The sequence below is a fragment of the Thermobia domestica genome, chromosome 5, assembly GCF_964235325.1.
Source record: "Thermobia domestica chromosome 5, izTheDome1.hap1.1, whole genome shotgun sequence".
In the NCBI taxonomy this organism is placed as follows: domain Eukaryota; kingdom Metazoa; phylum Arthropoda; class Insecta; order Zygentoma; family Lepismatidae; genus Thermobia; species Thermobia domestica.
Window position 1 is genome coordinate 40,213,752 of NC_137458.1, and position 14,129 is coordinate 40,227,880.

Genomic DNA, 14,129 nt, shown 5'->3' on the forward strand with positions numbered 1-14,129 from the left:
ATCATAATAATGTAACAGGATGATTTGTAACTTTTTTTTTTTTTTACTGTTATGACACAAGGTTCAACACTCAACTACCAACAACAGTGTGGCTGGCTAAACACAGTGTGACAGAATATTGCACTGATTGGTGAATAACCCTTCCCTTCGTTTTATTTACAGCACGCAAAGTCGTCAGGCACTAGCTTTCCTTATCCGTACACTAATTTGTTCACTTCCCTGTTCACGTAGTCCTTCCGTATCATCACTGAATACAATTTGTGCGGGAATTTTGGGTCTGAACATTACCTCCTGTGTCATTTATTCTGAAAATTGGATTGATCAGAATCATACTCACTTTTTTCATTTACAAATGGGATCAGCATACTGGTTACGGAGGATTCCCGATACAGAAGCATGACTTTGGGTACTACGGCGTGAAAGTTAAGGTAATGCGGTCAACGTAAGCACGAATTTTGTCTTACCTATAGTATCCTTGGGCCTATCTGGATTTAGCTTGTTCGCAATGAATCCGAAAGTCGTCCCCTTAAGCTTATTTTCTGAGGCCAGAAGGCTGATTCTTTCATCAATTCCACTGTTCACCACACTTGCAAGTAAGGGATAATCTAATTTGTAAGTAGAACACGGCTGAAAAACTTAATGCTACCATCACGCCTCTGAGTATTTTTTGGTGATTTTTCATGTCATCACATGCCCATGTTTCCATTTGAAAATTTTGACTTGCAACCAACATAACGAATTCCACGATGGTGACATTTTGCCAGTGTTTCAAAAGTATTCCGTTATCCGCAAAAAATGTAGGTTTTATCTCCTTTATACACACATTTTCGTGTTGGTCCCGTGGTTCTATTATTGTAAACCCTACACAAAATACGCAATGAAATCTGCATCCCCCATTATAAAGTGCATGTGCGAAAAAAAAAAAAAATAAATAAAAATAAAAATAATAATAATAATAATAATAATAATAATAATAATAATAATAATAATAATAATAATAATAATAATAATAATATTATAGAATGAGTAGATAAAAATACCGCTGCTATAATGACATTTCATAATAAAAACTGTTACTAAAACTAAAACTTACCACCTATACTTCCTTGTAGGACCTGAATCACTACTATGGTTGCCAGTTCTTGTGTTTAGGGATTCATCAATTTTATTCTGTTTCGCTTTCGGAACGTCATCTTTACTTGTCTTCGAAACATTGGGATCTCCTGTTTTACATTGTTTACATTTATCTTCTTTAGCACCTGTGAAGATGATTTTTTTAAATAAAATAATGAAATATAGAAAAATAAACCAATTTATAAAATGTTCTAACAAAAAGTACAACATACGAAAACACAAGCTTACTACAGAAATCTGACACAATCCATACTAGGTATGTATTCTGAATTTCAATCTCTGGTTTCGTTCAATGACCAGCTCTTTAACGTAAAATATTATTTTGCAACATTCCATAATCTAAGACAAATCATTTTCAACTGCACATTACAAGCTGGGTTATTCCACGCTGTATTATCCAGCCCAAATCCAACTGTTCATCCACCATCTTACATTTCTATGAAATGTAGTACCTATCTATATGAAAGTACTAGCAGCGTTCACCCCGCTTCGCTGGGGTCACCCCGGAACGCAATAAACTTTGTTACTTAGATAATTTTTACTTTTTCGCTTTCAAGTGATATGATAAAAACCATAGAAGAATGGAGTAAATGTTAACATTATATCGCCTGTCATTTATGTTAACCCGCCGAGTGACACGGTCATGTGGGTTGCATATAAATACGGTTAGATTTAGCTATGATGAGCTAACAAAGGATTTGTACGTTATGGACACTTGAATGGTCAATTATCTCAAGACACTGGTAATTGAAAATTAAAGTGATATGATAAAAACCATCTAGGGTCCAAATATTAATAACCCCCCAAAAATGAAAGAAATTGGTTCAGCCGTATTAGCGTGATGAGCTAACAAAGGATTTGTACGTTCTCTTTTATATATATAGATAAGAACGTTACTTTTTATTTTTCCAGTTATCTATAGTTCATTTCCGAAAAATTACTATACTTTGAGGTTTCGCAAACGATTCGTGAAAAGAGATAGGTTTCTCTTAAATTACGCAACACAAAGAAGTGATTGAACCAAAGTATTGAAATTCACTCACTTACTGAAAATTTTATGAGAAATTCGAAAAGGTGGTATAAAACGATATCCTAATTTATGGAACATCTGTCCGAATGAAAGTTCACTTTAAAACGTATATCATGGATGTAGTTATATTTCAAAACAGCGCACAATTTCCCCTTTGGGAATTAAAACACATGGTTGGTTGTTTTCTGTTAGCAATCTAATTTTCATTACCTAAATTAAGAAACGTTTTATTTTGTTTTGTTTGGAAATAAGTGCAACAGACTGACACAGATGTGGTTTCAGAGCATGTGCCTTTCATTCGGAAATTACAGGTTCATACCTCAAGTTCCTTAACGTAATATGTGAAAAAATAAAATAAAGGTTCTTATATTTCCCTCTAATTGCTGTGTACCACGTTCCACTAAAATTTGAGATGGGGGAAGGAGGAGTTAACACTCTAGGGTAATGTGGAGTCCTCTAAAATACAATCAAATCGAACAGATGCACGATAAGCAGGGCTTGAAAAATCCACTCGCCAGTGGCGAGTACTGTTTTACATTTGACGAGTAAAGTCCGATCAATCAAAAACGTGAATTCAAGTCACTCGTTTTTTTATTTGTAAGAGACATGCCAATAAACAAAATAAAGAATATATTGATATGTTTACTGTGTCGCAAATTGATTTTTGCTTACTTTTATAAACAATGTGACTGCAAAATGGTCTGGCTAGCAGATTTTTTGGCTGGTAAGTACTTGCAAGATTTTTCAAGCCCTGACAATAAGGTTTTCTTTATGTATTACAGAATTTACTTATTAATATACGTACTTGTTCCAGCAGTTTTCTTCTTGTCCCAACTTGTTGGAAAAGTTGCGCGAGGCTGTCCAAGTACAACTGATGCACTCCGACAGACATGTTTCACACGGGGACCTTTGAGTTTCAATCGTTGACACTTTTTACGCTTCGACCCTCGTTTAAGTTTCCTCACTTTCTCAACCCTATTTCCCTTCTTTGGTTTATTGCTGTTCATGGACCTCTTGTTAAACGGATCTTAAAAAGAAAATGAACATGAGAAAAATACAATGAAAATGACAAAATACAATCAATGAAGTATACTGTACTTAAAACCAGCAGATTATTTCTACAACCTTTTCTACAAATAAGAAGTTAGTTCATTTCTGCACCATAAAAACTTATTGTGCAACAAAAGTATATAACGAATATCTTGAAATATACAAAATATCTAGTATACTCTTCTTTATTAAATTACATACAGTGCGGCAATTAGGAAACGAGACTTGGTTTTTTTCAGGACAAGTTATTTTGGCACAGAAGTTTTTCATAGTGGTGAACCTTGCATATGATCATGGGAATATACAGAGAAATCTTCTGCTCGGCCAGTCACTAGTGTGGCATGGCTAAGTATAAACTAAGAATTTATAGAAAATCGATTTTCTTTTTGCGCAAACGACTAGTGTATAGACTAGTGTTGTAATACCACGTCGCTATTTCGACAATTGCGCAAAATTTAAATATCGAATTCTGTGCGCGCTTAGAGAAAACTCCAACGGAAACATCTGAGATGTTGAGGTTTATGGGGTTTGATGTAATAAGGGCGTAAGCGAGTTTACGCCCTTTTAGCATCAAACGCATTTGTGGTTTTTGCCATGATTGTTTTGCCTCCTGGTAAAATTTCAATTCAATATCGGAATAAAATGCTGCATATTACATTGTTTTATGTAAGAAAAAACACTACTTAAATTTTCAACATTGTTTTTCTCCAAATGCATGTTTCAGACGCCCTTATTGCATCAAACTTCTCAATTGCTTTTCTCGTTGCCCGAAATGCAAGTCTCAAAGTAATATCAGACGTCGTGAGGATAAATAAGGAAACTGTTCACCAAATAATAATGGAAGCTTTATGCAAGATTCATGCCCCATTCCTTAACGGAGAAGCAGAAACTGTAAGGAACGCATCACTGCACTCGCGAGTGTTAGACCCAAAAAAGTGCTTGCATGTTACCGCATCCCACATATTTGCCACACACGCCTCCTTGTGATTATTTTCTTTTCTTTAAATTAAAAGCGTCACTGAAGAGTTGTTTTTAGATGATCCTTCATTGTTAAAAAAAAAATATTCGTTTAGGAGCTGAAGAATAAGAAACTACTACCTAAGCAGCTCCATGATTATGCTCCGAGGCTGAAGGTGGAGGTGATGATGATAATGACAGAAATGGTGGCATGAAAAAACTGGGAGAAAGCCGACAAAACCCACGCATGCGGTGTTCATTCACCAAAGCCTTATGAAAACAGCTGGAAAAGAACCAGGGATCCCACGTACTAGAATGAGCATTCTACCAATGATACATCCCGCGATGTTGCGATGATTTCTAAACGACTGATCTACTAAAAGCAGTGAAAATAGAACCTACAGAATTATTTCATAGGCAAAAGTTATTTACGAGTACTAGTGTCTCCTTGTGGCCAACTGACTTAACGCACTTTCTGTGTATATTTGCCAGGTTCAATCGCCAGTGGGAGTATTGCCCTCGGATAAAACCCCACGTAGTAGTTAGGACACCATTTTCGGTCGTGTCGTCTCAAATAGCCTTACTATTGAAAAAGAAAGGATATTAACCTCTCGTGTTCGGATTTCCTGATTCGATCCCAGCTCTCGTCCAATGAACTTTGTGGCAGACAATGTGCGTGGGTTTTCTCGTTTCCGTTTACTTCCTTCATTCCACCATTATCATCCATCACTGTCTTCCTTAGGCCTAGTGTACAATTAGACAAACTTTTTTTTTTTTTTTTAATTCCAATCAATCAATTTTAAAAGGAACAAAATAGCAAGTGAGATTAATATAGTTTCAGAATCAGAAGTCAGTGACATGGACATTACGATAAACAGGAAGCTACCTGCATCTTTCAAAATTGAATAATATTAAGGCAGACAGAACTGAAGAAATAGAAGACAGTAAATAGAAGGGTATTACTAATTTATTTACAGGTACAATCAGATTTACGAAGAGGAAGCCTGACTGACTAAATACAGGATGGGAAACCAAAAAACTACATGGCCTCTAAATTATATGAATTTAATCTTAAAACTGGAAGTGAGAGATGTACCTGATTTTAATAGGTGAAAAGGTGAAGATGGATCCTTTACTTGGAGTGCTAAATTATTATTATTATTATATTAATCTTGTTCATGTTTCTTTCCACCTTATGACATTTTTGGTCTAGAATTTAGATACTGAAACTGAAATCTATTACTTTCGGTTTCAAACGGGACAGGATAAGACAGAGATACAAACACCAAAAACTAACTTACGGGGATGATTCAGAAAGTAATGCCTCCAAGCCAACTACTTGGCCAATAGTACTGCAAACATTATGAACTGTTTATCTTTAATGCACTGATGTTTAAGCTATAGAATGTCTCTTGTTTCACCTTTCTATCTTCTCGTTCCAGAGTAATAGAGCAATTCATAGCATCCAGTGCTGACGTCCGGTTGAAACAACGGACTATCATTTAATTTATGACTGCGGAAGGTTTGCGTCCAGGAACATTCATCGCCGGCAACGAGTCGTGGATACACCATTACGACCTGGAAACTAAGGGTCAATCGATGGAGTACTGCCACACATCCTCTCCTCCGCCAAAAAAATTAAAAGTTGTCCCGTCTGCTGGGAAAAGTGTTGACATTCTGCCTTACCCTGCCTATAGTCCGGATCTTGTGCCCTGCGTCTTTTGGCTCTTCCCCAAACTTAAGGTTCACCTTAAGGGCCAACGCTACACTTGTGACGCAGAGGTAGAAGCAGTAGTTCGGCAATGGTGTTGCCAGCAGCCACCACAATTCTTCACCGACGGCATGAAAAACCTTGTTTCGCGTTGGTGCAAGTGTGTTGCCCATAATGGGTACTATGTCGAAAAATGATGCCACCATTTGTAACTGATGCCACCATTTGTTGCTTCCCACTGATACATGTATCGCTGCTATCTGTCAAATACAAAGGTATTACCTTGGGGAGGCATTACTTTCTGAATCACCTTCGCATATAAGCAGGAACAGGTAAATCCTAAGAAATTGAGGAGGTCTATAACAGTGCTTGTACTTAGAAAGAACTAAACAATAGTACGTAATTATCAATAAATATGTCTACTCCCAATACAGCCTTCTATGCTGTCTAATGGCTAGCACACGATCCTTTTGTGCACGGTGTTCCGGTGCGAGAGCCTTAAATTTGAACACATTACGGTGGTTCGGATTCCATCTTTAACTGTAGGTCCCTGTCTAGTATAGCCTCGGTGTTGGGAAGGGACGTTTCTCCCCAACCAACCTACTTGTTGCCAATATATTACAAGATATCATCCGTCGTTCTTCTTGAACAAACATCAACTTACGTAGAATAAAGTGGTTTCAGACGAAATAGATCAACGTTGGAACAGCTATTTCGTATCTAACAGATATCTAAGGAAATCCAGTGACTTTCGCTTCGTATTATGAAACTACAGTATAGGAAAGGACTCAGAATTTCGGGATGGTTCAAAGCTTTTGGCATGGAGGTCCAAATTATATTAAAATTTGTACAAAAGCACCTCTAATATAGGGTTAAATTTACAGAAAGGTCGTTATTTCGGGGGTAAGGGACGATTCCGGACCTCCACGACCTACCTCCTGCGTAAATCCCTGCTACAGTGCATTACAAAATTATATGAATTCAATCTTGCATTTTCGATTCCAACAGAGATAAGACAGTAGATATCTATTCTTGGGACGTTAAATCCATTATCAAGAACAATTTTCTCGCTAATTGTTTTAACTTGACTTGATACCTGTCAACAGATGGACGATGACAGAGTCGTTCTCTAAAATACGTATAGCATAGTTTGGAAGTCTTAAGAAAAACGGAATATGACGGTATAATTTACCAAATATTCTTAGATTTTAAGAAAACCTGAATCTGGGATTCCCAAGGAATTCATGAAATTGCTGAACACATTTATATATACTAAAAAATAATAAACTGAAACAAATGTTGTACGACCTGAAGCTGTGAGATGCCTTATCTCCATTAATTTTTTAGCTTTTTCGAGTACGCGATTAGAACAATAGATAACGAAGAATTAACACTCAAATGGCAGATGATATCAAGATCGGTCCGAGAAAACGAGTTGCTCCCTGATAATATGTAGCGAAATCGATCTACAAAGAATGTACACAAAATACATGCTGACAAGTGAAAAACGGACACAGGACTAACGGAAAAATCTTATTATTACGTAACACCTAAAAAAAGAATGCGCACAAACGCTCATTGTCACCAATTTTGTTTAATCTGCATACTGAAGAAGCAATAAAAAAAATCAAGGACACATTTAGAGCTTATGAATAACTATTCACGGACAAAAAAACACACGCTTATATTTGCGGGCAATGTCGTGCTGTTGGCATTGAGAAAAAATTAAAGGCAAGTCTAAATGGAATGCAACAGAGCTTCGTAGCAATTTTAATATGACGATTAATAAAATGAAGTTATGAAATACACAAGGAAAGAAATAGCAAGAAATATGAAAGATCAAAATAGGGCATGACCTGATAGAAGATGTGCACGCATTCTCTTGCCTAAGAAGTAAAATAACAAGCGAAAACAAATGCAAACAAGATGTAAAATCCACTCAGGCGAAGACATTCGAAAGAAAGTTTCTAATAAAAACATCGACATGAAGAAAAGCTGACATCATGTTAGGGGCATATGTTCCTGCAAAGTACTGTAACGGATGCGACCTATCAGGACGTTATGATACAATGATGTGACTCTTCCTTATGCATATGGCTCTAGGTTTCGTTTAATGAACGATAGTGCCCATCCACACAAGGCATAGGTGGCGAAAGAACATTTAGAACACGAGGATGCCAGTGTTCGGAATTGCCACCCATGTTTCGGATTGCAATCTGAATTCCAAACCCCGGATTCTGAATGACCTCTGACACGTGCCTGCGCAAGTGGGATGCATGACCCCAGGAGCTGCTGGGATAATCTTATTTACAGTACAGGAACACGCTATGCAGCCTATATACCAGTTTGTGGTGATCACATCTCATACTGTACGTTCTAGCGATATCAAGCGCGACTGATGTACAATAGACAGGATGAATCTACACAAGATAGGTATCTTAGTCACTACTTGCTGGATTTCTGCGTCATTTGATCTATATAATGTCTGTGTCTCTCTCCCACAGATTAACATCGGTCCTCGTTTTCATTTGAGTATAATTTTAACATTGTGTCGCATAACTTCTGGACACAAGTTTATATTTTGTTTAAAGCTCCAACTGAGCATAGATGTTTTAAAGAAGGCTTTTGGTGAATACGGAGCTCGCATAATTATTAAGAATTTTCATTAATTATCAAGATAGAATTGTAACGGATTCCTTGAAATTCTTAACATGATGTTTTGTATATTGCCCACGATGGATTTAATGTCGTCAGATATTTGGTTAGTGTGGAATTTTAGAAGTCCATACAATTATGGTGGCACACTCTAATTGATCGTCATCTATTAGCTACACTAAAGGAATGACTTAATTTCATTGCGGAATTCAAACTAAAGTGAATAATTTGCGTGGGAGCTTTAGGTCGAAGAGTTAATATCTGCTTCAATTTCACCACTTTTCATACATAATTATGCGACTACTTCTCATAGTAGAATTACTTTTACCCATGCTTAAAATCATAATCTATTTTCTTTGAGTGATTTTAAAGATTTCCATTAAACTTTTTATATTATTAGGTAATATCCATAGTTTTCATTTTAACGCTACAAGCATCTCTGGAAAGTGTTCTATAGCTGCTTCGCTCAAATTTCTCTATCTTCTTGTAAATAATAATATTATTATTATTATTATTATTATTATTATTATTATTAATAATAATAATAATAATAATAATAATAATAATAATAATAATAATAATAATAATAATAATAATAATAATAATAATAATAATAAACCATGAGAGTGAATTTAACATTCTCTGACATGATCGACTTCATTCGGTATAATTTGTATTGTACCAATGATTACTTCGTTCTTCTCAATATACTTCTGAGAATGTCTACAGCATTTGTGCAAACTAAATATATCCAAGAAAAAGAAAATTACAGATCAAGGTGATAATTTCATTCTTTAACTTCTTTATACTGTATGGTAATTTGTTGCGACATTATGTAAAAATCGCTTAATAGGATTACGTGTACTGTTGTTTAATAATACAATTTTTATTTCGATACGAGGAAGTGCAAGATCACTGAGTTACTTATTGAAGCAATTTTGTTGTGTACAATTACCGAGTAAGACGTAAACGCTGTTCCAAGTTTACTATTATTATTATTATTATTATTATTATTATTATTATTATTATTATTTGACAAACCTTTAAAGAAACAATTAATTAAAATTATTAAAGTATAATTTTATTTAATATGAAAAATTACTATATTGAAATCTAAGAGTGGTTCTTGATCAATTTTAAGATTAATTCCAGTATTAAATGTGTGTGTAGGGCCTAATGTATGCTACATAATCGGGAATTTTTATTGTATTAAAAACAGATACATATTGGAATAGAACTGACTCAATTTCTTAACTTTTAAGTCAATAGAAGATACTTTCAAGTCTTACTGTCGTATTTTATCACATATACTTAGCAACAAATGGAAAAATAATCACAAACAAAGGATAGTAGAGCTTGATAAAGAACAATAGCAGTTTAATTATATATTATCAATAGTATTTTGTATTTCATATTGTTTTTAAATAAATATTTCTAGTTGTTAAAAAGTACAAAAATGATTATATGTATTTTATCCGATGTTGCGCTTTTTATCTGCTGTTACTATAGAATATCCAGCACTCTGTTCAACAGTGTTTACTATAACTTACGAAAATATTACTGTGAAAACCCAATTAAAGGGATAAGCTCATAAGTTTAAACGGATCTTTTCTCGAAAAATTGACAAGAAACACGTACTGTCACAAATTTAAGTTCCTACAGAAATTACCAAACAATATATTAGAACTATAATAACGTAGTTATAAGAAAAAACGAAACATCAGCAATAGTAACGCATAAGTGTCAAAAGTTCAACAATAATCACATAACAATCCTTTGTAAAAGCTCTTGATCTCTTGGCTGATGTATAAAATTATGATAACAGGCCCGGTCAAGTCGATCATATTCAGAGATTTAAATGATTTTATTTAGAAAATGAACCGATATTTTGATAGATCTGAAACCGATATTTGATCTCTTTTGTTGAAATTCACTACCGATGTTCCTTCTTCTATATTTTAATCTGATGCACTTGTCCCTCCAATCTGAAAATTTTGTCATGTTTCAGAAATATCTGCGTTTCTTATAGGAGTGACTACAACGAAATATCCAGAATTATATGGATACTGTATCTAGAGGACAGCTTTTAACACACAGATTCGAAATAAAAGACCTGAGTGAACTATGTAGGTAAAATAACTTCTCCCGTTACGAAGTTAAGTAGTTATGCGACTGTTTTCGATTTACGCGCAAGATACATCTTCGGCTAATCCGAGTGATCAGAGAGAAAATAAATAAAGGGGATATATTAAAACCATGGCATTATAGCTTCGGTCGGTCACATGACTTCTTAGTTGAGTGATATAGTAGCCACATTGACTTTCACAGCTGCTATTTCTGGCTTTCGCTATTTCTTAATTTTCTAGGAGCTTAGCAATTATTTCTAATCCTTTGCAATACTGGGTCAACACCAAACATTCTATAACTAAGAATCGAACTTGTGACCATGTGTATCGAAGACAGGCATGTCTGTCGAGAGCTGCGTGAGAAATTTTCTTTCGTAACAGAGAAGTACAATAAAAACAAAATGTTCAAAGTTAACCAAATACAAATCCAATGTTAAATTTAAGATAATTATATCTAAACAATAGTAACTAGGCCTACCTCTAATTTTAACATATTGCTTTGTTGCCTTCTTCTTTAATCGCTGAGCTGCTCGAATCTTTGTATGCCTTGCGGTCGATTCGCATGCATCTCCATCTTTTCGTAGATTTTTTCTCATTCTTTTGAACCTACTGTAATCTTTTAGCATCCCATTGAAGCAGCCATCTTCCACTTCCTGATGAAACACCATTCTGTCCAAATACGATGGTACAAGGAAGTTATGGTAACTGTCACAATACGGTATCTTGGCCTCCTCCACGTAAGCCATTACCTCACTTCGACTTGAAAACTTCCTCCCATTCGGACTAACAAGATACACGCCCCAATGTTTCTCACTGTTGTCTAACCACACGATTTTCTTCAGCCACCCATGCGGAAGCTTTTGAAGGATTACATCCTCACCGTCATCCGAGACACTATTCGTAACTGACGTCGTTTTCCCGTCATCAACACTGCTTTGTTCTAGTTTCGGTCGACCCCGGTTCTTTCGTCTTTTCATTACCACTTGCTCAGTTTCCATGTCCGTTACTATCGTTTTACGAACGTCCTCTGGAAGAAATCTGGCGAGTTGCTTTCTAAGTGTTTTGGGAATACTATACGTTTCTAGACATAATCTTAACCTACACACACGGCAATAGGGATTCCTATATGAAGAATTGCTGCTACTAGCTAGACCAGAATATTTTCCAGTGGGAAGGATGCACATACCTAAAAAAATAATGTAGCATGTTAAGGGGAAGTTTATTAATTCATTCAAACTAATTATATAAAAATTCTGACAGCACAACATACAGGGTATTCGAAAACTATCTGGTCAAACTGTAAGGGTGACAAAGGACATCAAAACGAACACTTATTGCCACAGAATGTGTCCAAAAATACCGCATTTAATTAATGATGGCAAAGGTAAAACAAAGCGCAGGCAACATGCAATGCAACAATCTTTATTATTATTATTATATTGTCCTGTTTGTACGGAAGATACCCGAAAGAGCGACCACTAACGTGATAACTAGCCTCATATTGTCGGCGCAGGGCTGCCGTAAATATTTAATAATTCCAAACGTTTCAAACCTATCCAGCTGCACCACTGAGTCTGGCTACGAGATCTTGCTCGGATGAGATAATCATGGTGGTCAAAGAACCAGGCACCCCTCGACCAACCAATGATGCGGATACGTAGCGTTCAGTGGATCCAAATATGATCGACAAAGTGGGCAGGTGCACCTTCATACTGGAACGAGGTTCGTCTTCGAATGAACTCAGGAACGTTGGAAAGCAATTCCAGTATATTATTCTGCAGCAAGATATTGTACGTGTACCCATTCAAGCGGCAAAGTAGAATATATGGTCCAATCAAGTAATCATGCACTGTCCCTGTTAACACATTAATCTAGACTTTATTGACAGATATGTAGCGGTGTCGCATGCAGATTTTCATGCACTCACACATGAATTAACTTCATCGTGAATAATATGTATACAGGAAAGTCAGATTATAGGGCAGTCTGTTGAGGTATAAACGGTGAGGATTGCCTTCAAATCCTAACGCCTGTACATGCTGTAAATGGAAAGAGAACACTCAATCTTCATGTAAAATGCCTCACAGACCCAAGCCACGGACAATGGCTTTCGTGCATCTGTTCTGGCCATTTATGGCCGCCCCACATCTTGTCTGATAGTATCGAAAAGATCCACTTTCGCAAAGCTGCCGGAACACACGTTTGAATGTATATCGATTCAGCAGTTGTCTATTACGGAAGCGTTCCTCGTACAACCGTTAAGTAGCTCAGCTGTTCCCATTTGAAGCCTCATATCGAATGCATGTTTGCAAGGTCGGCATTCGTGCCGCGATACATGCTGATGAAGCTTCCTGCGGACACTGACGTTTCATCCCGTTGTCAGCGGTTATCAAAATTAAAAATAGTGGAGATAAGGAATGAAAAAGAATCTACTACGGTTTAAACGAGACACTTCTGGTGGTTCTGCTAGTAGTCGCTTGTTCGAACATATAAAACATGAATAATTTGTTACATTGTATGTGACCTTTTCAACTATCTTCGTTACCAGCAATTAAAAGCTGCATTTCTGGAATCACATTCTATGGCAATAAATCTTTATTTTGGTGGTCTCCATCACCTTACAAATTCGTCACATAGTTTCCAACAGCCTGTATACACACACAAATAACAGAAATTACATTTTCTGTTTAACGTCTCACGTATATGATTTTTAGGCTAAATGATACGGATGATAAATGCAAGTGAATATTTATGAAAGATTGGTAGAATAAAAATGAGGGAGGAATGGCCAGGGACCCCTCGCACCACAGGTGAACTCTGTCACTGAGTCAATATAACCCTCGTTATAAGCACAGGTTTGGGAGCTTGGAATGTCTGTAGCAGCCTTTGCGTATAACAATCAATGTAAGAACTTTTGTAATTTTTTTTTTTTTTTTTTTTTTTAATTATTTAATTAAGTGCCACTAATACTACATTAGATAAGTTTGTTCATTATTCATATATGCGTCCATTCATTTTTTTAAGCTATAAAGGTAATCAAGAAAGTTGTCGCTTTTTCACCCACCACTTTCGAACATTGATATGTCACCCAAGACGTGACTGGAATATCAAAAATATCCCCATCAGCATCGACGACCTTATACTAACGTTCTAGAAAGCCATGGGTTCCATCGCGGTAGAGCTTGGTAGGCCGTGAAGCGAAGGAAGTATGAAGTGCATTTTGCACTTCTACTAGGAATTTGAACTGGCGTCCTCTAAGATGATCGTCCAAGGAATGGAACAGGTGATAATCGGACAGTGCAATGTTCGGAGCGTATGGCGGATGCAGTCGTGTCTCCTATCCAAGGCGGAGAACGGTATCTCGAGTCATCCTAGCTAATTGGGGCTTAGCGTTGTCTTATAACAGAAGGACCCATTTGCGATTCAGAAGTGCGGGCTCCAGAGTTTTAAGTTTTTCTTGAACACG

At 36.2% G+C, this 14,129-nt stretch overlaps 1 protein-coding gene across 4 annotated transcripts in view; it reads right to left on the reverse strand.

Annotated features, from left to right (window-relative positions):
• Window positions 1-14,129, reverse strand: part of trx (histone lysine N-methyltransferase trithorax) — an 81,702-nt gene that overhangs the window by 36,911 nt on the left and 30,662 nt on the right. For 3 of the 4 annotated variants that reach the window (XM_081758617.1, XM_081758621.1, XM_081758620.1), the window contains exons 4-6: window positions 11,142-11,849; window positions 2,970-3,191; window positions 1,094-1,259 (exon numbers count right to left, since the gene is read on the reverse strand). In XM_081758617.1, the coding sequence (XP_081614743.1) occupies window positions 1,094-1,259; window positions 2,970-3,191; window positions 11,142-11,849 (1,096 nt within the window). The remainder of the gene's footprint in view (window positions 1-1,093; window positions 1,260-2,969; window positions 3,192-11,141; window positions 11,850-14,129) is intronic. The other variant, XM_081758619.1, reaches the window with a different exon arrangement.